This window comes from Aphidius gifuensis, linkage group LG4 (assembly GCF_014905175.1).
Source record: "Aphidius gifuensis isolate YNYX2018 linkage group LG4, ASM1490517v1, whole genome shotgun sequence".
Taxonomy (NCBI): Eukaryota; Metazoa; Arthropoda; class Insecta; order Hymenoptera; family Braconidae; genus Aphidius; species Aphidius gifuensis.
The window spans coordinates 19,315,944-19,340,977 of NC_057791.1; the positions used below are offsets into that span (position 1 = coordinate 19,315,944).

General features: G+C 24.1%; 6 protein-coding genes across 13 annotated transcripts in view; 3 read left to right on the top strand and 3 right to left on the bottom strand.

The window, feature by feature from the left end:
- Window positions 1-12: 12 nt before the first annotated feature.
- LOC122855488 (39S ribosomal protein L28, mitochondrial) lies at window positions 13-1,536 on the bottom strand. Its single transcript, XM_044156876.1, has 6 exons — window positions 1,394-1,536; window positions 1,037-1,203; window positions 715-973; window positions 501-644; window positions 235-419; window positions 13-155 (listed from the first exon to the last, which is right to left on the bottom strand). Exons 1-6 carry the CDS (start codon window positions 1,415-1,417, stop codon window positions 101-103), a joined length of 834 nt encoding a protein of 277 aa, XP_044012811.1. The 5' UTR covers window positions 1,418-1,536; the 3' UTR covers window positions 13-100.
- Window positions 1,537-1,642: 106 nt separating this feature from the next.
- Window positions 1,643-2,628, top strand: LOC122855489 (riboflavin kinase; the record flags this gene model as incomplete). Its single annotated transcript, XM_044156877.1, has 2 exons — window positions 1,643-2,110; window positions 2,181-2,628. A coding segment is annotated over exon 2 (438 nt), but the record flags the coding sequence as incomplete, so codon positions are not given.
- Window positions 2,629-3,176: 548 nt separating this feature from the next.
- LOC122855490 (clathrin interactor 1) lies at window positions 3,177-6,370 on the top strand. 2 transcript variants are annotated; one of them, XM_044156880.1, is made up of 7 exons: window positions 3,177-3,558; window positions 3,668-3,747; window positions 4,091-4,212; window positions 4,312-5,311; window positions 5,376-5,510; window positions 5,578-5,799; window positions 5,919-6,370. In XM_044156880.1, exons 1-7 carry the CDS (start codon window positions 3,521-3,523, stop codon window positions 5,999-6,001), a joined length of 1,680 nt encoding a protein of 559 aa, XP_044012815.1. In that variant the 5' UTR covers window positions 3,177-3,520; the 3' UTR covers window positions 6,002-6,370. The 2 variants fall into 2 exon arrangements, with proteins under 2 accessions (XP_044012815.1, XP_044012814.1); XM_044156879.1 differs by having other exon boundaries at window positions 3,178-3,558; window positions 5,904-6,370.
- Window positions 6,371-7,554: 1,184 nt separating this feature from the next.
- Window positions 7,555-9,583, bottom strand: LOC122855493 (nucleolar protein 56-like). Its single transcript, XM_044156891.1, has 2 exons — window positions 9,364-9,583; window positions 7,555-9,141 (listed from the first exon to the last, which is right to left on the bottom strand). The coding sequence occupies exons 1-2, from the start codon at window positions 9,364-9,366 to the stop codon at window positions 7,627-7,629; spliced, it is 1,518 nt and encodes a 505-aa protein (XP_044012826.1). The 5' UTR covers window positions 9,367-9,583; the 3' UTR covers window positions 7,555-7,626.
- Window positions 9,584-10,074: 491 nt separating this feature from the next.
- Window positions 10,075-16,809, bottom strand: LOC122855491 (conserved oligomeric Golgi complex subunit 7). Of its 3 annotated transcripts, XM_044156881.1 has the most exons (8): window positions 16,734-16,809; window positions 15,624-15,787; window positions 13,237-13,326; window positions 12,550-12,735; window positions 12,352-12,483; window positions 12,100-12,283; window positions 11,837-12,030; window positions 10,075-11,758 (listed from the first exon to the last, which is right to left on the bottom strand). In XM_044156881.1, the coding sequence occupies exons 2-8, from the start codon at window positions 15,714-15,716 to the stop codon at window positions 10,331-10,333; spliced, it is 2,307 nt and encodes a 768-aa protein (XP_044012816.1). In that variant the 5' UTR covers window positions 15,717-15,787; window positions 16,734-16,809; the 3' UTR covers window positions 10,075-10,330. The 3 variants fall into 3 exon arrangements, with proteins under 3 accessions (XP_044012816.1, XP_044012817.1, XP_044012819.1); XM_044156882.1 differs by lacking the exons at window positions 15,624-15,787; window positions 16,734-16,809 and adding an exon at window positions 13,428-13,884; XM_044156884.1 differs by lacking the exons at window positions 13,237-13,326; window positions 15,624-15,787; window positions 16,734-16,809 and adding an exon at window positions 12,822-12,908 and having other exon boundaries at window positions 10,080-11,758.
- Window positions 13,237-25,034, top strand: part of LOC122855492 (longitudinals lacking protein, isoforms H/M/V) — a 34,387-nt gene continuing 22,589 nt past the window's right edge. Inside the window, exon 1 of one of the 5 annotated variants that reach the window (XM_044156886.1) lies at window positions 13,237-13,345. The gene's annotated coding sequence lies outside the window, so the exon portion shown is untranslated. Of the gene's footprint in view, window positions 13,346-14,693; window positions 15,165-16,831; window positions 17,679-25,034 lie in introns of those variants that run through there. The other 4 variants (XM_044156890.1, XM_044156887.1, XM_044156885.1 and 1 more) reach the window with 4 other exon arrangements.

The following is a 25,034-nucleotide window of genomic DNA, read 5'->3' on the forward strand; positions in this document are numbered from 1 at the left end:
TGATATATGATATATTTTAAAAATTCCATTTATTTAATTTCAATGGTTTTTTCATGATGATATTTACAGTATTAATAATTCTCATATTTCTAATTATAAATTATTCAACACTTGGAGATTTAGAAAATGGATTAATCTTTGAAAGCCATGAACCACTGTTGAAACAAAAAAAAAAATACATCAAACAATCATCAATTTATAAATTATAAATAATTTTAAATAATATTAAATTACCTTGGTTTTTCAACTTCAACATCAGCAGCTTCAGCAATTTTAGCTGCTTTTAATTTAGCAATTATTTCTGATCTGTAAACGTGTTTTAATGGTACTGGTTGAACAGACCATTTGTTAATCCAAAGATGTTTTTCTATAGCTTGTTTGTATGTCAATCCATACCACTCAATATCCTCTCTTGTATACTATTAAAAAATATATTTAAAAATTAATGATTATTTTTAAAAAACAATATTGTTAGTTTATCAAAATATTTTTATACTAACTGAGCTAAGATAATGCTTGTATTTGTTATAAATTTCATCTCGTTTTTCTTCATCATCTGGATACAAAGTTTTATCCCAAAGTGCAATTAAAATTTGACGTTTTATTGCCAATGCCAGGGCTGATTGTATGTCACAAGCTGGTGTCTAATTAATACATTAAAAATCATTATTAATTACAACAACAAATAATTGCAATAACTAAAACAATAACAACCTTGAGTAAATAATGATCAAATCCATAATTTTCATGAATCAAATCAATGGTTCTTCTTGTAACAAGTGTAGACATATGTTTGTCCAATACTTCACTATAAACAGCTGATCTTAATAATTTTGGTACCCAAAATCTTGGTGTTCTTCTGTAGTATCTGCCTTTTTTAATAAAACCCTGTACAATAGCTTCACCACCCCATATTCCTTCATGCATTTGTTTTGGATATCTCAAAGGCAATGCATGATTTTGTACTGGTAATCTGATAAATAAATTAAACAATTAATATTGCTATATCATTTTTTTTTTAATTTTCAATACTTACACACGACCATGATGATCACTCCATTCATATTTTTTAGGATTTTCTATGTAATGTACCGGTTTTGGTTTTTGGATTTTCCATTCATTGTAAAATTTTTTATAACTCTCTGGCAATTCTGCACCAATTCCATTGCGAAAACGATTTGGAGGTGGGAAATAATACATACGCTAAAATAAATCATTCAAATAATTAGTCATATTAATTTTTTAAATTTTAATAACACAATTGACATTATTGTTGAATTAACAATAATAAATTTTTCTTATGTAGGTTAGAATTATTGACAATAAAAAAAAATTATTTCTACAAATTGATTAATCGAAATTCATTGTTTTTTTTTTAAATTTTTATACTCACATTTATGTGCCTAATTCTTGACATTTTATAAACTTTTATTTAAACTATTAAACAATTAACAATTTCATGCAATTGATGCTCTCTTTTTTTATATTTTTATTTTTCTTTTTTTTTATTGGGAAGTGGGAACACTTATCCGTAAGATGGCAGTACTTAAATTTTTTTATTTTTTATTTATTTATTATTATTAGTTTTAAGTAATAATTATTATTCAATATTTGTTCATTGATAAATAATAAGCAATAAGGATAAATAATTAAGTACAATATAATAAAACTACGAGTGGAAAAATATATTAACAATTTTTTTTTACTATTTCATCATTTAGGTATTTTATTGAGGAATAATCATCCATTAATTATTCTCTCTGATGTTTGTTATAAATATATTATTAAATTGTTTAAACACGTCAAATATATACAATAAAATAACAAAAAAAGATATACATTATTGACCTAATTTTATCAAGTGTTATCAACAAGATAAAGTTAAAAAAGTAAAGTATTATTAGCCAAGTAATCAAGTATTAATCTACAAAAATCAAGTGAAAATTCCAAGTTGAATTAACAAAAAATATCAAATAAATATTAACAACAATATAAAAAAAATTAAAAAACAAAAAGCTGGAAAATTTTTCTGGTTTTATCAAAAGGTAGCTTTACATTAATCCAACCTAATCAAAAAAAAAAAAAAGAAAAACAATTGTGAAAATCAAATGTAAGTAAACGTCTTTTGTTAAATTTATTTTTGCAAAATTATTATTAATTAATTATTAAATTGTTTATAGATAAGGCAAAATGGCATACAAACAATTTCTACCATATTTTGCATCTGGAAAAATAAACAAAGGATTTGGAAGAGGTTCAGCTGCACTTGGTATTCCAACAGCAAATTACCCTGAAGATGTTGTATCAACATTACCAGCTGAATTTGATAATGGAATATATTACGGATGGGCTGGACTTGAAGGAAGTGTTTACAAAATGGTACTTAGCATTGGTTGGAATCCATTTTTTAAAAATATTAAAAAATCCATGGAAGTACATATTTTACATAAATTTTCCGGTGATTTATATGGAAAACAATTGAATATCATAATAACTGGATTTATAAGACTTGAAAAAGATTTTTCATCATTAGATGATTTAATTGCTGAAATTAAAAATGACATTAAAATTGCTGATGATAAATTAAATGATGAACAAATGTTAAAATATAAAAATAATGATTTTTTAATAAATAATAGATAATTAATATTATTATTAATTATAATATTGTTATTATATATTTAATTTAAATATATATTATTCAAGTTTTACAAATTTTATAATTATTCAAGTATTTTTTAATAAATACAATTGTTACTTAAATTTTATGATAATAATTCTTCATTATTTCATAGATATTTGTGCTTAATTATACCTAAAATTTTATTGTCATTATTATTAATAATGTGTTACTAATAACAATTAAATTTAATGTTTTATTTTATAAATATTGTTAATTTTGTTTCGAATTCATTGATGATATTTTTAATTGAAAAAATAATTCATAATCAATTGTTGTATGTGGATTTAAATATATTTTATTTGTTTAAATAATTTTCTGTTATTTGCATTTGGTCTATTGTTGTTGTTTAATAAATAATCATGAAATTTTGACAGTTCATCATGAAAAATATCGAAAAATATACACACGTGATTCATCCATGAATGATAATAATAATAATTGTTGGAATGATGTGAAATAAGGTACAAGAAGTTACAATCGAACTCGAATATGTTTATATTTTTTTTGTAGCTGCTGGATTTCGATTTTGATCGAAAATTAATCAAAAACATCTCATCGACTGCGTGGAAGTCAGGCAAAATAACATGGCAACTTTACTGATGACGTTCCAGTTGTTTTTTGTGATTAAAAAGTGAAAAATAATAGTATCAAATGCGCCTGATTAGTCCATCTGGTAGTAACCAGACAGTACATTCATTTGGTAATTAATTAATATAACAAATTAAAAAAAATTGTTATCAAATTATCAAATAATTCATAAAGGAAAAAAAAAAATTTGACAAATATTATTTATACTCATTTATTTTGATTGAAAGCTAATAAAAAAATATTATCATCATGAACATGTGGAAAATGCGAGAATTAATGGACAAGGCGTAAGTTAAATAATTAACAACAATTATATATTTTTTTTAAATAATAATAATAGTTAATTAATTAATAAATTGTTGTTTAATTTTTTTGAATATTGTTATGGAAATTTAGGACAAATGTCGTGATGAATTACACTGAAACAGAAGCAAAAGTACGTGAAGCTACAAATGATGATGCCTGGGGACCAACAGGTAAATAAATAAACAATATAAAAAAAAAAATTGATAAATAAAATAAATAATAATGACGTCAAATTATGCCGAATCACAAGCTTTTATTATTTTCTTATCTAGATGTCTTATTGAGATTAACAATTAAATGACAAAAAAAAAAATATCAAATAAATACTCAACGACAATAATAATAATGTTAAAATGAATATAAAAAATTATTTGATATTATTTGTTTGTTAATAACAATTGATGAAAAAATAATTTTTTTAAATAAAAAAAAAAAATCTTTTGTTAATTGTATAAAATAATAACAGCCTAATAAAATTATAACAATAATAATAATGATACTTGTTTTTAACAGGTGCTATGATGCAAGAGCTTGCTCAAGCAACATTCACGTATGAACAATTTCCCGATGTAATGTCAATGCTTTGGAAGAGAATGTTGCAAGAAAATAAACGTAATTGGCGTCGTACGTACAAGGTAACAAAATAAAAATAAAAAAAATCATTCCATTTTGTATTATTTTGATGTTTTATGGAAATAATTTCGATTTAATTCTTTTTTTTTTTTTTTTGATAGGCATTGTTGTTGTTGAATTATCTTGTACGTAATGGTTCTGAAAGAGTTGTAACATCATCACGTGAACATATATTTGATCTTCGTTCATTGGAAAATTATAGTTATGTTGATGAAACTGGTAAAGATCAAGGAATAAATGTACGTCATAAAGTACGTGAGCTAATTGATTTTATTCAGGATGATGATAAACTACGTGATGAACGTAAAAAAGCTAAAAAAAATAAAGATAAATATATTGGTATGTCAAATGAAGCTATGGGTATGAATTTTGGTGCTGGTGATAGATGGTCAGATAATCCAAAATGGACAAAACCAAAAATTGATTCATACAATGATTGGGATAAAGATATTGGTAAAAATAAAGATAATAATTATGATGAACATAATAATAGTGATGATGGTGAACGTGAAGATTCAGATAATGATCAACAACATCAACCACATCAACAACAACATCATCATCATCAACAACAAAGTCCTAATAAATTTAGTGAAAAAGATAAATCAATTGATAAATTTGATAAAGTTAAAAAAATAATAACAACAAATAATAATTTACATATTAATAAAATAAATAGACAAATTAAAAAAGTTGATCTTGGTGCTGCAGCTAATTTTGGCAAAGAACAACAACAATTATCAAATAAAAATACAGATTTAATAAAAACAAAAAATAAAAATGATATATTAAATGATTTATTTGATAATAAAAATAATGACAATAATAATACAAGATCAATTATTGATAATGATGATGATGATGATTTTAATCCAAGAGACAATGATTATACACCAGTTGTTAATAAAATTAATAATAATTTTGGTGATTTTACAAATGCATTTAGTGGAGTTAATAATAAAAATGATAAAAATGATGAATTTGCTGATTTTACAACAGCATTTGATTCAAATTTAACAATTGGTAATGATAATTGGGGAACAACAACAACAAATTTACAAAAAAATACACTAAATAATTCTGTCAATTCAAATGTTGGAGGTAATTATTTATTAGCAATTATATTTAATTAAATATATTTAATAATCATTTAATTTTATAACAGGTGGTTCACTTGGCACAGATTTACTTGCTGACTTTGATGGCTTCACATCATTTAGCTCAAATACATCAAGTAATAATGTCAATGCTTTTAACTCAAATAATATGATGATGAATCAAAATGCAAATTTAACAATTGGTAATATTTAAAATTTAATTATCATTAATAAATATAATATTATTTTATATTAATATTGTTATTTTAGATACAAATTTATTATCACCAATGAGTGTTAATAATTCTCATACAATTGGATCATCAAATAACAACATATTGACAACTCAAGTTGGTTCAACTTGGGCTGGTGCAGGTTTAAATATTGATCTTGATAATCTTCTTGGTAATAAAAGCAAACAAACTGGTGCAGTATTGAGTATGAATCAACTTGCTAGTAACAGTCCAACTCATCAAGCACCACGTTCATTTGGTAAATAAGTTTTTATTTTTTTTATTTTTTTGGATCATATTTCATAATCATTGTGTATGTCATTTTCAATTTATCATAATCATCAATGAATTCTCTCAAAATAGAGGATACAATTACAGTGCCAACAACAACAATGGGACTTGGCAGTCCAAGAGCTCCAACAACGCAGCAATCAACTAATTTTTTTCCAAAATTTCCCTGAGATATAAATTTTGAATTTATAACATCACAATTAATTTAAGTTATTATTCAGATTGTTTATCAACAGCTAGGTATGTTAACTAACAAAAATTTATGATATTTTGTTTTTTTTTTTTTCTTTTTTAAATAAAAATTATACAATTAATTTGATCAACAAAGTTTTTGTCATGTTAATATTGTAAAAATATATATACAATCGAGTAAAGTGTCTTTCAATAATTAATAACAAATGAAAGATTTTTAAAATTGTTAAAAATATATTATATATCAAGTCGCTAATGTTTATCGTTTTTTTAATTATTTTTTTGCGACAAAGAGTGATGGACAATACGTGCTTCCCCCCAAAATATTAATATAATAATTGCACCAATAATACGTATGGTTTTTTTTGTTTGTTTTATAATTTTATATTTGAATTTATGTTTCAAATAATTATTGGCTATTGTCGCACAAAGTTTATCAACTTTTTTTTTGTTCTAAATTTATTAAAGTAAATTTTTTACAATTATAAGCATATCTTGATGAAAAATTGAATCAATTAATTTCAAGTATATTTTGATGATTAAAATAAGAAAAAAATATCTAACAATCAGTTGATAATAATTTTGCTAATTTGTAAAAAAAAAATTAAATAATCAGATATAATAATTAACATTCCAAGATTGTTAATTGCAATTAAATTTATTTGTAATATATATTGTATAAAAAAGAAAAAAAAAAACTCGTGCTAAGTGATTTTAACATATCCATAGTTTATTTGTTGATAAAAAAACAAAAACAATTATAAAAACAAAATGAATTAATTCCATTTTGCTGTCAGCTTTTCTTTAAGTTTTCAAATTTTGTTTTTTAATTATCATTTAACTTCCCAGGGGTAATTCAATGACGACGATGATGATTCAATTTAATTTTTTTTTTCTTTTATACAAAGATTTTTAAATGAATATCTTTATTGCATTTTATTTTTAAATAATATTAATAATTTTTAAATTATAAAAACACTGGCAGGGTTAATTAATAAAAGAAAATAATTAAATTTGTATAAATTTAATATTATACTATCTTTGCAATAATAGTAAACAAATTTTAAAGAAAAAAACTAGAAAATATTCAGCAGAAAGTAAAAAAGGTATTTTTAATTGTTTTTAAAAATTATTGTAAATATTTATCTGTTTGAATGAGTGAAAAATTCACGAGGCAATTTGATTGATCAACGAAATAAAAATCAACTGAAAATTGTAAACAAAATAAAAGTAAAATGTAAACTTTAAAAAACATCTTGGTAAACTAAAAAACAACCAATTAATACAATTACATATTTAAAAAAAAAAGAAATGAATGATTTTTTTAAGATTAATTTAAAATTATAATTTTTTTGTTGTTTTATTTTAATTATTATTAAAGTTTAATTGGTGCTGGTTAATTATTTTATAAATTATTATTAAAATTTGATTATATTATTATTAAAAAAAAAATAACTAAAAACAATTTACAATAAATTTTAATGGATTTTTTCGTTATTTATTTATCATGATTATATAAAGATACATATTATTAAGCTATATAAAAAAAAAAAAAAAAGAAGAGAAAGAAATATTATGAATAGAAATTAGTGAACAATGTAATTTATTCATCAGCTGGTTTATTCTTTTTTTTCTTCTTCTTTTTTGGAGCTTCTTCAGCTGGTGCATCGTCAACTGGAGTTTTTTCAACATTTCCATTGCCATTTGTTTGTCCATTTTCTTGGTTTTCACCATTTTCACCATCTTCAGAACGCTTTCTCTTCTTCTTCTTTTTCTTTTTTGATGATTCTTCAACAATACTTAAATCTTTTTGATTTTCAATAGCTTGTGCAGCTTCTTGAAGTGCTTCTTTCATAACTTCAATATTTTTCTTGGGTACATCACCAGTTTCATAAAACTTGAGTCTATCCTCAACTTGTTCCTTTAATTTTTCACCAAATATACTTGATGGTACGTCAGTAAAACAATCAATTCTTGATGCAATTGAACATTTATTTGCAAGGTATCTTGATATTCTACCTTTATTTTTAGCACCAGCACGTCCAATAAATGTCGAGTGGAATAATAAACCATATTTTGGTGTATTACCTTTTGTCTTGAGTGCTCTAAACAATGCTTTTTCAGCACCAAGAATTTGTACTGTTGATGCTGGATATTTAGCCAAATTTGTTAATGAACCAGCATGTGAAATAAGTCGAGCACCAACTTGATCACCAATTAATGTTGCTAAATTTGGTGCAACTGCTGTCATTTTATCACTCAAATAACCAGCAAGTTGTTTACGATAATCAGCAAGTTTAACAACACGTTCAGCAAACGTTTCAATATTAAGTAAATCAACTGGACTTATATCCATACCCATTGATGATTTTGATGCATCAATAATTGCTTGTACTTTAGCACTATCCATAACAATTTCTTCTAATGCTTCACGTTTATCATCATTAAGTTCTTTACGATTTTTAATTAATTTTGTAATTTTAGCATATGTATAATTATCTGGTACAATTTTGACGAGTTCTGGAAAATGATAACCGTACCATTCACGTATTCTCATACTAAATGTATTAACATCTTTATCCAATTGATCAAGAAGTGCAATTGATTGTATAATCATATTATCAACACGATTAACATTAAACTTAACCTTGGCACGTGAATAACTATGTCCAAGACCAAGTTGTGCAACACCAGCTGTTTTTGGTGTAAAACCTTTGACCATATGACTAAAATGATGTCTTATACCTCTTATTATTTCAGGTACAACACCAGTATGATCACATTTAAAACCAAGTGCTTCAGATATACTTGCACCAAGTTTTGGATCAGATACACCAATAACAAATTTTGATTTTTTTTCAGCTTTTGGAACAGTTGTATCAAGGAAAATTTTTAAATCTTCTGGTACAATACCTTCTGATATTGAATTAATACCTTCCAATGCTGATGCTGCTGTTTTAAATGGTGAAAAACCAATTAAATTAACAAGTCCATTGAATCTTGATAAATCAGTTACTGATGCTTCAACTTGTGGCAATAACATACCAACTTCTTCAAATTCTTTTACACTAAATAGAGCATAGCCAGCAGCATGCTCATAGAGAACATGGAGTCGCCCCTAAAAAATAATAAATAAACAAAAAAATTAATTAATTTGATTATTTAATAATTAATAATAATTAATTATTTATTTATTATAATTTGTTTATAATTCAATGTTAATTAGTTGATTAATTTTTTTTTTTTTTTATTTCTTTTGTTAATGCCTCGTGTTGAAACATAACCCTAAAATTTTTCTATAGTAAAATATTTAATTAATTGAATTAATAATTCAACTTACCATTTTTGATTATTGTTTTAATAAACAATTATAAACGTCGATATTTATTTAATGTATATATTTTTTTAATACATTATTTATTTAACAAATTGGAGTTTTGTTGTATAATTTATTAATAGGCCGCCGACAAATGGTGAACCATGTGTGCCAAGCGGTGTTTTAGTCTGTAAAAAAAATAAAATCCAGCGTGATCCTCTCTCTCTCTCTGCTTCTCTCCCGGAAATCAAGACCAATCATCGCCATTTTTTAATGATGGATATCCGTTTTACATTTTTTTAGTTATCAAAATGGACGGCATGATGGTGCCACTTGATGAAAGAGAGAGAGAGAGAGAGAGAAGAGAAAAAAAAAAAACAAAATAATTTGTGTTTATCTATTTTTTATCATGATGATTTATACGCGCATGCTTTTGAAGAAAAAAAAAATTCAAGTTATAAAAAGAAAAAAAAAAAACATTTCAAAACATACAAAGTTTGTGAACATGGCTGCTATTCGTTACCCAGACAGCTCTTGACTTTTCACTAGGTAACTATTTATCATTCAATAATTAACACTTGAAAATAAAACAAAAATTATATCAATTTTTTTTATCCAAAAAGTTATTAACAAAATAATAGTAAAATTATCAATCAAAGCTTGATTAAATTGAGTTAAAAATAGTGATATTTTTGGACGATTCCAAGATCGATGACAACAAGATAAAAATAACTATTTATAAAATATTATTTATTTATTGACAGTATGATAAGGTAATTCAAGTTTTAATACAAACAAATAATTATTAATAAATTATATAACAATTAATTTCAACAATTTACATCAATTTTATCAGATAAATTTATTAAATTATAAATCACACCCTTTTTTTTTTTTTCTTTCAAAATTAGACATTTTCTTCTCGAAATAAATAAACAATATAATAATATTTAAATACTGAATAACAAATTAAATTATCAATAACAATTAATTAGCCAGATGATGGAATATTTCTCATTTGTCTAACAGCAGCAACAATTCTTGGATTACATCCAGCAGCACCAGTTTGATACTCTTCACTTGTTAATCTCAATAGCATTGACATTTGTTGAAGATTATCAGACAATGCTAGACCAAGTTCTTCAAAGACATTACCCAAATAATCAATGTCAGTTGCAAGTTGTTTACATCCACTGTTATTTATTTTATCAATACCACCAATTGTTTGATCTTGAAACATTTGACATGTACCTTTTGCAATAATTCCCAATAATGTATCAGTAAAACCAGACTCAGTTGAGCCACGTGTATACTGTGAATCAGCTGCTTTTAATGCATGCATTAAACTTGGATTATCACGTAATAAAAATGGCTCTAAATGTTGTGGCAATGTCATTAAATATTGTCCAACTTGTGTTATGTATTCTTGTGGTGAAAAACTATAATCTGGAAGATCAATAGCATATGTTTGTTGATGTTCATCATTTGACCATGCTGGTGCTTTTTTAATTGTCAATAATTGTGTATAAATTGGCGAAAATATAACTTCATATGTTGTACTATGTAAATCACCACAAATTGAATGAATCAGCTTGATAATTTCTTCCAATAATGTTTTATCATTTTTTTTTAAATTCATTAAAAAATCATCAACTTCTTTTATATCATTATTATCTAATAATAATTCTTGATATTTTAAAAATACATCATTTTCATTATTATTTTTTTGTAATTTATTTATATCATCAATGATATTTGTTGTTAAAAATTTTTCAAATTCTTCAATTTTAACTAATACATCACCAATTATTTGTAATAGCGTTAAACACATTTGAAATAAATTCCAATCTTCATGTTTTGTTTTAATTTTATTAAATTTTTTAATACAGCTACGATATTTATCAAGATATTTTTTAAATAATATATCAATTGATATTATTAATTTTTGATAAGCACAATTATCTGTAAATAATTTACATCTTTTATATGCATCATTAGCATATTCAATGATTTTTGATATACTCATTGATAATGAATTAATTGTATCACTTAAATCATCATGATTATCATCAATTGTATCAACTTGTTGTGTTAAATATTCAGTCTCATATGTGTTATATTTTTTAACATAAACAACATATGGTTGATAAATTGCTTTGGCAAGTTGTAGTAATTTTTTTTCATTGTTTACCTTTTTTTTAAATGACATATCTATTGAGCCATTTAAATTAACAGCAAAATGACGTGTTATTTGTTTTAATTCAATGAGAAATGTTAATTGCATTGATGTTGAATATTGTTTTAATGCTGTTGATATACAATCTGGTATACTTGGCTCTAGGCTCTGCAACAAGTCTGTATAAATATCCAAAATTGTTATGATTGATGCATCAGGAAATACGTTGTTTGACCACTTGACCTGTTTGATAAATCATTGTGTTTTAAAATATGTTTAAAAATACAAATGGCAATTATTATTTTCAATATATTTTCATACCTGATCATGCCACTCGGATAAAAGTTTATCATAAAAGGCATGAAGCCAGTAGGATATATTTTCATCTTGTGCGATTTCTATGATTTTTCTCCACTCTTGACAAAGTGATACTTTTAAACAATTATGATAGTATTTCAACAACTGAGGTAGACGATTCATCTTATCAAAAATTGTCACATATAATTTTGATGAATCTAAATGAAAAAAAAAAAGAATTTTAATAACAGTTAATGAAGAAACAAACAGTTTTTTTGATTTATTACCTAAATTTTTAGCTGTAAATGCATGAACAATTTTTGGACTAATAACAGCCTCAAGACGATTTTTAAATCCATCAAGTTGCATTTTTTTATCCTCATAATCAATGGCATTTGATAACATTGACAATGATTTTTGCATACTACATATTTTAACAGCAATATTTTCAATATCATCTGTTTCAAATAGCTAAAAAAATTAAATATATTTTTCAGATAATTTAATCATTGATGTGTTTAAAAAATAAAAAGTTCTACCTCTTCAATATCATTGGCTAAAACACTCCAATTATCAGCCTCATGAAGACTCTGTTTAGCCAGTTGAAGACTCATTTTTATTTTGTCAATTTTTTCCAAGGCCATCATGGATGATGAAGTGTCATTATCAACCTGAAAACAATTGATATAATGTAAAAAAAATAACAATTTAAATTATTTTTATTTTGTCAAAAGTACCTTGGCTATTTCTTGTTTAACTGATACCATTTTTTCTTTCAGTGATAGAGCTTCCTGTTGAAGAATTTGTGTATCCCGAAGTATTCTTGGTAAACTTGACAATACAGATTGACTTGTCTCTTCAAGGGATCCATTAAATTGTTGTACGTAAAGTTGTAATTTCATAACCAACGTCGAAACATAAGCCTATCGAAAAAATGAAAATCGAAATTTTAATTTTTCATGAATATTTAAAGAAATAAATAAATTTAATATTATTTTATCAATTTTACAGATGGAGTATGATAATGTATGGTATATTAAAAGAAAAAAATTTATCATCACCAAGTTGTATGTTCATTCAAAGAAGAAAAGAATACAAATTAAAAAGAAGGGGATAAAATGAAGAAAAAAAAAAAAATTGAAAAAAAAAAAAAGAAAAAATATATATTGAAGTAAATAAAATTGAATTTATCATTTAAAAAAAAAATTATGTATGGTGTCATTGACCGGGTACGTCAATGGGCCGATTGAGAACACTCAGACGAGGGCTTGTTACTGAATTTAAAAAATTATATTCAGTACAAGACACTAAAATTTATATCGTGGAGCCACTGACACCCATCATACACAAAAAAAAAACAGAAACAAATTAATTTTAATTAATTATTTTGATTATTTGGAGTTTTTTTTTGCATTATCACTTACATCTTTATCACCCTGTGCTTCAGTGGATTTGAATTTCATGTTTATCCACTTCTTGACGTCAAAATCATCATCTGAAAATGCTGATATATCCTGTTAACAACATTTCAAGGTTAGAAAACATTTTAATAACATTTAAACATTTATTTTTTTTATCTATTTTCAATACTAATTGAGTCTTATCAATTACTTGCCATTATGTTTTATTTTAGAGCCAAGTTTATATTGTTTATTTTGTTTTTATTATTTATTTTTTTTTTTTAAAAGAATGGCTATTGTTGTCCGGTTTTGTTTGACAGAAAAACATTGGCTTGTCTGAAGTTGGCTACGAGATAATCGATTTATCGAAAAAGTAGACAACTTCTTCTTCTCGTTTTTTTTTTTTGTATTTTTTTTTTTAATTTAACATTTATTTTTTTCATATCACACATCCGCGTTCTATGATAAGATATGTATTATGTCAAATTTCAACATTTTTTTTTTTAGAAAAATAACTCGAAAAATAAAAGTTTCAAGTTATTTTTAAAAATCAATATTATCCAGGTATCTTGTCTAATCTTATCTCACAATTTCTCATAATAAATTTGATGATTTCATCAAATTTCATGGTACACTTGTGAATGATAACATTATTTATTTTTCTATTTTTAATCATATAAAAATTGAACAAAAATACATAGATATTCTTGATAAATATTTTATATTTTAAATTTATAGAAATTTCAATCGATTAGTGCATTATTGAATTGCCCGAACAAATAAAAAAAATAAAAATAATAATGCATAAAGATAAAAAAATTTTTTTATATATTTTTTGCAATATTAAAATGAGAAGGAAAAAAGAGAGCTTCGTTATCGTATGCTTCCGTTTTCTAATGACCACGCCTCCAATCAAGTTTTGCGCCTTATCAACTGCGCAACAATTGAAAATACATATTTTTAATATTCAAAAAAAAAAATTAATAATAATTTTAAATTAATGATAATATTATAATTAAAATGATGATTCTTTTTTCATTATTTTTTTATTCATCATTATTGTATGTTTTATTTAAGCATACATAAAGAAAATAAATTTAAATATCAAAAAAATATTATTAATAATTATGTAGGATGCATTATGTTAGTTTGCAATTATTTTTATAAATTGAGTTTAATTAGTGGTAAATTTGTGGTCAGTACCGAAACCAATAGACTCGAGTTTGCGCGTCGCTTGTAATATTAAAAAATAAGAAATTAAAAATAAAAAAAAATAGTTAAAATTATTCGTTGCGAAATTGCTGTGAAAGAATTTAATTAATAACTTAATTGATTAATATTCTTTTGAAGAATTTTTTATTAAATTTTATAGAGAAAGAGGGAGAGAAAGTAGAAGAAGCTAGATGTTGATGGTATTGGCAATTGATTTAGTTGATTTTTTATATTTATTATTTAGTTTAACTAAAATATTTCATCAGACTTGTCGCGAATTTCATTGAGATATTAGCTAGTTTAAAAAAAAAAATAATAGTAATAATAATAAGAGGAGGCTAGTCCTGCTCCGTTGATGATTTTCATCATGAAAATTTGTTGAAGCACGCAAGGAATATTATTGTGCCGGTCAGTTGCAAATTGTTATGTATATATGTGTGTAGTCCCAGCCGAAATGTTCCGATTGATCCCGAGACAGGGTAAAATAATTCCCATCGTAAAATGAGATAAAATAAAATCATTGGGACCAATCTCTCTCTTCGTGTTGCTAATCCATACGATGGCTATTTTGTTCCGGTATAAAATTGCTTCAACACAAATTCAACACAACACGAGGATTCAATATTTAGCTTATTTCATTCATAAATATTCGGAGCCATTTCCAACTTGATATACATATATTTATTTACTCCAAATTCTTCGCAACAATTAACAGCTTGATTGTTAATAAACTCACCAAGGTAACCTCAAAATATAATAATATTTTAATAATAATTTTATTTATTTATTTTTGTTTATTGAATGACTCATTTTTTTTTTTTTCGTTTTTTCATTTTTTTTTTCAATCTGTATCTAACAGTTGTGAGTAATATATTTGGACCAACTGTTGATTCAGAATTTTCTTAGAAAAAAAAAATATAAAATAAAACAAACAGTGAATACAATGAGTGAGAAAAAAATGTTTTTCTTAGTCTTGCTCATGTTTTGCTGGTAGAATAATTATTTAATTAATTTAATTTTTTTAATTTGTAGTTTTTTTCTTTTTCTTATTTGCAATTATTATTTTAAAATTACGTTGCATTATTTATTTAGTAGAAAAATATCTTGCATTACAAAATATTATTTTTTATATTTAGCTGTAAATATAGTTTTTTTTTTTAAATATAAAAATAAATAATAGTTAATTTTTGAATTATCACCTTTTGTTCATTTTGTTGAGCATGATCATGACCGATCGATACTCTTCGAGCGTATCCGCAAGGGTCCTTGACCCATTCCATAACATCGTCCATGTCTTGATTCAATGACAATGAAACTTAAAATACATAAAATGAAAAAATAAAAAAAAACGTAATCACCTTGTCTGGAATAAAAAATTACAATTTAACATTGTCATGTTGAATTTTTCTTTAAAATAAAAAACTTTAAATTCAAATTTAAAAAATATATTTAAATAAATTTTTCAAAAGATTAATTGTTTTTATTAATCACAAAAACTGTTTTATCGACTGTGAAAAAATAATATAGATCAAAATAAAGGAAAAAACAAAACGGCGGCAAAAAATTACTCCAAATTGATTAATTCGATTTCATAATATTGCCATTAAATTTTAGGCCCCTTTTTTCTTGCTTAAAAATAATTTAACAATGTATTGATTTTTAAAAATTCTTCAGTAAAAGAATACATAACCGGCGTCTACAGTGTAGACCCCCGGACAAGAACCGCGTCGGTTTTAAAAACGAAAAAAAAAAAAGAGGCTAAATCGGCAAGAACACGGACAAAAGCGAGACAAGCACGAAAATAAAAAATTAAAAAAATATATATAAAAAAGAAAAAAAAAAAAACAAGACCAATGGTGGAGAAAGAGAAAAAAAAAGTTGAAAAAAAAAAAAACGGCATATATATATTTGCGCGGTTCGTTGTTGCGAAGTTGTCCGAACATTAACGAATATATATTGCAAAAAAAGGGGATGCAATAACGAACAAAATAAATTTCCTCCACTCATCTCTCTCACTCTCCCACTATTGAAAATTTATATATATTTTTTCTCTCATTTCCCCTTAATGCGTCGACTCGTGTATAAATTCCCCCCCACCAAAATACTATATCAACTTTTTCACTTTTTTAAAAAAATTTTTTCTCTCTTCATCTCAACGTAACGTGTTTTTTTTTTGTATTATTTTTAACATTTCACCGCATCACAAAATAGTCATCTTGTCTCTTTCTTTTTATATATATTTTTTTTCCCCTCTTATTTCACCCTCTTGTGTGTGTGTATGTGTGTGTGTGCCTTTCCCACCAACAAACCTCTTGCCAATTCAATTTTTTTTTCATTTAACTATCTTTGTCTATCACTGTGTATTATTTAGCTTGTCTCTTTTCCCACCGCGTTCTTAACGTCAAACCACTTAGGACCGTGGTGCTGTGAGCACGTACATAGTAAAATTCAGTAAAATTATTTAGTCTCTCTCGATCTTTCGTGCTTTCGTGTTAATACTAAAAATTCCGGCGTTTTCCACCTGATCGAGTGCTGGCGGTCCAACGCCATCTTGTCTTACACACTAAAAACAAATAATAATAATAATAAAAACAACATATACACACACGCGTTATATTATTAAATATTTGTTTTTGCAATTAAACATTTTTCTTTTGTTTCATTTATTTTGATAATACTAAACACACACACACATCTCAGTGGCAAGAGTTTAATTTTATTTGTGTTTTTATTATTCTTTTTTTGGAGTGAATTATAATAATAACAACAATAACAACAACAACAACAACAACGACCAATTGTTTTATTAATATTTATTGTTGTTATTTTACTGTGTGATTGGTTCATTTAATTGTGTTTTATTTAAGACTGGAATTTTTTTATCTTTATATTGTTATTATATTTTTTATTTCCCCGTATTATTTTTTTTTTTTTTTATTTTACTTTTTTGAATTTCTTTTTATTTTTTTCGTTCACACGTCACACATGTACCAAGCGATAATATGTCTCAACAATGTGAGTGTTGGAGGACCGTGAGTGTGTTCGGTTCAGTGTATTTACTTGAGTGCGTTAGAAAAAGGGGGCAAAAATAAATATTAAAAAAAAAAACACAAGATAAAAAAAGAGATATATATTTTTTTTTTTTACAATTTTTTTGTGTGAGGGGAGTTTTTGTTAACTTGGACTTGCCTGAATAAATAAATATCTTTTTTGGACATTTTTTTTTAATTATTGTCTACGTTGAAAACAAATATGTGAGTTATTTTTTAATACTTAAATTATTTTGGAGTAAAAGTTTTTTTTTTTTTTAAATATTTTTTATAATTTACGTATTGTTTGTTGTGTTATTCTGTCAATCTGATTCTCATGCTGCTCTCAAGTTCATGCGCGTGCGTTTACCCGCTCTTTTATGTGTCTTCACATGTTCACGTTTTTTTTTTTTTTTAAATTTATTTTAAATACCTAATTTAATGCCTCTAACATAATTTAAAAAACTATATATAAAAAACAAACATCCAATTCTAAATGCGTAATTTTTTAAAAATAAAAATATTGATTAAAAAAAAAGTTGATAATGAAAATGGAAAAAAAAAAAAATAAAGTTTTATGTTTTTTATTTTTCTCCACTTAAAAAAATAAAAATAAATGATAAGAATTATTTTAATACCTAAAAAAGAGTTAAAGAAAAATATAATATTTATATTTTTAAAAATAAAAAAGTTCTAGTTAATTTTTAGTAAAATTTTTTAATTAAATTTTTTTTAATTTCAAGTTAAATAATGGCTTCTTTTCATTTGAGGTTTTAACCTCGCCTTGAAGCCAATATACAACGTAGTATATACGTATTTAAAAAAATTTTTTTAATAATATTTTTACGTATACTTGTAGAAAAAAAAAAAAAAAAAAAATTAAACCCCTCCGTATATTTTATCACGGTGTTTTCGAGAGGTAATCGCGCGCGCATGGGCGACGACGCCACGTAAGATGGGGTACTCGCCCTCTTCAACCCCCTCCATCACCCCCTATTTTTTTTTGAATTTTTTTTTTTTTTGCAAAAAACCCGTAATACTCCACCTCTTTTCTCTATACCAACTCAACTCTTTTTCTACACTGGGCTTCCCACCTATCCCGCCTTTTTATCTCCTTCCTTTTCCTACAAAAATTTTTATTATTATTTTTTTACTTTTTCTCGCATATTTTTCATTTTTCTGCTTCTTGTTTTTTTTTTTTTTTTTTTTTTTTTTTTTAACGAAGCCGACGGGGTATCGAATCAATATTAATTTCATAGATGCTCAGCTCGTCGGCTGGTCGACACTCTCTTACGTATTTCGAAAAAGAAACGAAAAATTTTAAATTTCTATTAATTAGGTCGTTGTATTGTTCGGTTTTTACTTAAAAGAAAATTAAATACTCGATTTTGTGTTGATTATTATTATAGTAATTTAATTTATTTATTTTATTTTTTTTAATTAATTAATTCATTTATGAATAATATTTGTGTGTTGATAAAATGAGTCAGTGAGTTAACAGTTTAACGCACAATTCACATGGTGCAGACAAGTGGAAACTGTGTAGGTCAGGTTAGATCTCATCTTGTTATTATTTTCTGGTATGTGAATGAATTCATTTTTATATTTTTAAACATGTTTATTACGTACTTTGCAAATTAATATACATTTTTTAACTCTAAATTAAACGTGTACCTGAAAATATTAGCTTTTTTTATTTTTCAAAATTAATTTCAAGTGTTATTTTAGAAAATATTTATATATTTTTATCAATTTTATTAAATACGTACTTTGAACTATGAAAACTAAAATTTATGATTAATTTTTAAAAATTATTTTAATCATAAATTTGTATTTTAAAAATAATATGTATCAAATTAAACACTTTGTACTTTGAACTCTAAAATTCAATTTTTTATTAAAATATATATTTATCATAATTAAACTGTTATTTTTAAAATTTTTAAATTAATATTTTGTTGTTAGTTTAGTTGGGTATTTTTTTTTTTTTTAATTAAAAGTAAAAATTATTTTTATAAAGATTGATAAGTTTTTTTTTTTTTCATTTTATATTATTTCTATTGTTAAGTTTTTTATTTTTAATTTAATGACGAAATAACAAGATTAGTATGTTTATTTAATCATTTTATTTCTCGGAAACAACAATAATTATTATGTGGATTTTTTTTTTTTTTTATTATTACTCTCCAATATCAATTTTTTTATTTTTTTCATTTCAAAAATGTTTTTTATTTAATCACGCAGTTTAATTTCTGTGTGCAAAATAAAAAATAAAAATTCTTGGAAAAATAAAAAACAAGATAAAGTTATATACATATATTTTTTTTTTTTTTTTTCATGATGAATCATTATTTAATCAGTAGGAAAGCGATAACCAAAGTGTTTCATTTTTAACAACAATAAAATAAAAAAATTCTAGAAAAAATAAAAAAATCCCTCAGCAAAAGTTTAACAATTTTTTTTCGAATATTAAATTTTTATCTGTCTCTAAACTCTTCACTAAACAATTAAACAATTCTATTTTTTTTTTCTAATTAATATATCCTATTAAATGAAATTTTTTAAAAATTGAAAAAAAATTTCTTTCACAACTGTATAGAAATTGTTACGCGCTGTTTGCTCCAAAACACCTAGAGTACTTGTTAACTTGAAAATAAAAAATTTATAAAAATCAACAACAAGTCGAGACACCGAGTATTTATACACCGGAAATAACTGCAAAAAGATCGCGAATAAAGGGCAAGGGGTAACCCGGGGGAGGAGGAGAGAAAAAGCGAGAGAAAAAAAAAAAAAAATGATAGTACCAAGGTCGCCGCACTCGTGGAAATTCTCAAGTGCAATCCTCACTTATTCTTATATATTATTCCAACATTTTTATTACTTGGTTTTCCTAATTTTTTTTTTTTTCCAACTCTTACATTTTTATTTATTCCTCATAGATGTTTTATATTCTCACCGGATACTTTTAAAAAAAACCATCTCACACACAACTTGGTAATGAGACTCAATTTTTTTTTTATTTTCATTTTGATTTATGTCTTGATTTATTTCATAAAAATTATATATCTTTTTGTTATTGCTCGGAAGTAGATTTAAATTAATGATAGAATACTAGAAAAATATAAAAATATATTAATTTAATTTGAAAATATAAAATCAATATATTTTAATTATTTTAATATCTAATGTATTTATTTTTTTTGTTTTTTGATATGACTGGTCAATGACTCGTAAGATTGACTTGTCAGTAACACATGTATATAAAAAGTTTACGTACATGCACATTCAACATTTGTATATATTTACATTTATAATTTTATCAATCGAGTCAAGTATTGACATTGTCGTCGTCGTCGTCGTCGTCGTCATGTGCAAGAAAAAGATAAAAAAAAATATAATTTCCTCATATCATTTGTGACATGATATTTATTATTATAACATCTTGGTAAATTTTTAATGATGATTATTAATTACACACCCTCATAATCAAAATATTAATTGATTGATTCAATTTTAATATATGAACACGCATATTTTTAATCAACATTTCCTTATTATCTTGATTTTAAATTGGCCATTTATTTTTTTTTGCATATTCATTTATATATTATTTTTCTTTACTGGTTTACTTTTCCAGATAAATGAAAATTATCCAAGTCAATCGAGCATGCAATGAACATTCAAAAACAGATTATAATATTATATATTTTTTCTTTGTTAATTTTATTTATTAACATTCTGATTGCATTCTAATTATTTAATATTTTCAAGTACCTTTTTTTTTAACAAAAATTAATTGGAAATTTTAAATATTCAGCAATTATCAGCAATTATCGATCTCGTTATTATCAATTATTATCATTTCTCGTTTAAAATATTATATTTAAAAAAGACAATTTAAATATTTAACAAAAAAAAAAACATTATAATTGTACTTTTATATTATTTCTATTTTAAATTGTTCTTTTTGTTTTGCTTTTTTGTCCCTTTTGGCGAGATAGAACACTCGACTTTTACCGCATGGCAAAGCCACTTTTACAAACAAATCCCAAGTCACGTGGGAATTTTTATTCAAGTAACTTGTCTGCCAAATAAAACTTTATGTCAATTATTTATATACCCTTTATTTATACTCGCAAAATGATAAAAAAAGTTAATCAATATTTAATTTAAACTATAAAAAAAAATAAAAACATAATTTGAAAATTCAAATTTTCTAATGTTTAATTAAATAAATTAGAAAATTTTTTTGGTTTTATTTATTGAGGTTGATTTATTAGAAAAGTAACTAGTATTTTTGTTGGTAAATTTTTATTTATTTATATATTTTTTTTTGTCACTTGGAAAAAACTTTAAATTCTCGAGTTTGCCGGGGGCAAAAAGTCTTGACTATGATTAATGGCCAATGTTGGAATTTAGCAAACGTGTGCGATAGAAAATTCTCAAATATAAATTATTATTATTATTACAGTTGAAAAATAAAAAATTAGAAAAAAATAACATATTTATCATCAAAGAAAAAGGAAAAATTACAATTTTAATTTTTTTATTTTTCAATAAAAAATTGTTATGAACTTTTTCATATTATTTTTATGGTATTTAAAATATAATTTATTTAAATATATAAATAAAATATTAAAATTATTCATTTTCTTTAAATATTTTATCATTTTTTTTTATTTTAATATTTTTTTTTGCAATACTTGTGCAATTACGATGAATATTGCATCGTTCAAAAGCTGATATGGCTGATAAGCCTGTGTTATCTCGAATATAAAAATACAACGACTGATGCAGTATAAAATTTTTTTAAACATTTTTTTGTTATTATTTTGAATTCTATATGAATGATAAATATTTCACCATTTAATCATTGTTTTTTTTTTTTTTTATTTTTATCATTTTGCACAATGCAACGAAATTAATATTTGCATTTTCTCTTTCATTTATATAAAATTCCAAAAATTATATCCAACAACAAGCATTCAAAATAAAAAATCAATTTTTCAATCTCTATTTTTTTACCAAAAGTAAATTATTTTTCAATGACGAGTTTAATATATTTTTGATTGTCAAACCTGCAGTATAATTACTCTGATTTTTTTTGTCCCAAAAAACAAAAATTATTTAAATATAAATAAAAAACTTAAAAATAAAAACACATGCGTGTCTGTTTTGCGATAATAATAATCCATATTTTTTCATTTTAAATATTCGTGATATACCGGGAGGGGGAGGAGAAGGCATCAAGTATGATAAAAAAAAAAAAAGGATTGAAGAGGGGGTTGCATAAAATGATAAAAAAAGAAAAAGGAAAATGTAGAATATAAAAAGAAAATATATATTGGTAGGGGTGTGTAAATAAAAAAAAAAATTTTATATATATATAAAAAAAAAAGTAATATATATGAGGAAACAAAAGAGGGAGCGCAATGAGGAAGAAGGGGTTGCAACTTGGGAGGGATGACCGACGTCCAAAGTAGGAGGCTTGATCGAAGGCGAACAAGGGTTGTCGCGAGGGGGTTCGATATTTTTTTATATAGATATAAGAGAGGGTGAAAAAGAAGAGCCAAGAGAATATTATAAAATCGTCAAAGCATTTTTTTTTTTTTTTTTTTATATTTATTCTTCTTGATATATATTTATAATTTTACTTGTTTATAATTTTTTTTATTTATTTTTTCTTCTACTTACGTCACTGCTAAGATAAATATTTTAAACAAATAATGAAAATTGATTTTTCAATTTTAAAAACCAATGAGTAAATAGCAAATATATATAGACAATTTTTTTCCCCTCTTTTTATATATATTGCAAATTTATATCCCTCTTCAATTTCCCAATAGCAATTATTATTTATATTTTTTTTATTTTATTTTTTTTGATCAATTTCCGAGTTATATTATTGTAATTTATATTTTTTTATGCTGGTTACATTTTATTGTGTGTGTGTAGAATTTTTTTTCTTTTGACATTTGGCTTTTGTTATTATTTATTTAAGGCTTTTGGCAATTTTAAGGGTAGTTGCGTGTCTACTTGGCTGCTCGTATGAATAAGTGCATTGACAATAATTATTATATACTTTATAGAGACAATTTTATTTATATTTATTTTTTGCACAAACTGTATTGATAAAAGACGCGCCAACATATTATTTTCCAGAACGTGTTAACCTAATTTTTTTTTTTTTTTTCTTCTTTTTTCTCTCCTTTGTGAGAGAGAATAAACGAGTACACAATTGTGTATAGTCATTTGATTTATTTTCACAAGCTTTTATTATATTTTACCATGTATTTTTTTTTTTTTTTTTTTATAACATTTTTTTTTTTATTTCAGTTAGAGAGATCTAAAGTAAATGTAGCATTGATTTTATATATTTTTTAATTCTATCATTGTTATAGTTTTTTTTTTATTATTTCAAGACTTTTGGTTTTCATTGTACAACAGTCACATTGTTTTTTTTTTTTTTAATATATTTTTTACAATTTTTTTACGTTTTTCTATATCAATTCTTTGACTAGTATTATTATACTTTTTTTTTGATTAATTTTTTTCTAAATAGTAAAGAAACACAGCAGTGTATATTTGATACCCAAATAATTTACATTTGAATAGGCTCTACTGTCGACAAACTAGCAACAAAAAAAAAGTAAAAAAAATAAAAAAAATATTTAGAAGATTTGAATCAAGTCTCATTACCATGATAATGACATTTTTTTTTTTTTTTTCCTCCATATTTTTAAGTTAGAAAAAAAAAATAGAAACCATCATGAGTTTTAACTATTTTTTTTTTTTCTAATGAAATTAATTGTAGCTGATGGGAACAGAGTGAAATAAGAAATAAAAAAAATTGGAGTAAAAAAAAAAATCGACATGTAGGAAGAAGCTCAAACAGGGTTAATGCACTTCGGGCTGGGTTATAGTTTTTTTTTTTATATAGAATTTTACCCAACTGGGTCTTCTTGCTGCTTCGGATACTCAATTCTGATTATTATTGTATTTTACTAAAGTCCAACGGTTAAATCTAATTTTGTGGAATAACCTGCAAGCTCTTATTTTTTTTTTTTTTACTCAGTATATATATATTTTTTTTTTTGTATAAAACCAGGGTTGGAGAACGGCTGTTGTAGACAACCCTAGACTAGAGATTTATTTCCTCCTACCAAAAGTAAAAAAAATATAATTTTTTTTTATATACAGCTTTATCTTAAAATTTTTCTAATTAAAAATAATTTTTGTATATTTTTATGAAAAAGAAAAAATAGTTTTTTAATTTAAATTTTCTCTCTTGGTTAATTGGAAAAAAAATTGTTTTAAATATTGTTAGTGTTAAAAATATGGCAATGCCAGAGGCGATAAAAACCTTGTAATCACAATTAATTAATTGGCCAAAGTCAGCTGGGAGAGAAAAATAAATTAAAAAAAATATACTGGTAGAAAACATCATCATGCTTTTTTACTCTCCTTAATTCGTCGACGAGAAGAGGGATTTAATCATTCAAGCATTCTCATAAATTTATATTCACAAATATAGCTTGTTTATTTTTTCATTAATAAATTTGACAAAAGTCTCTATTAATT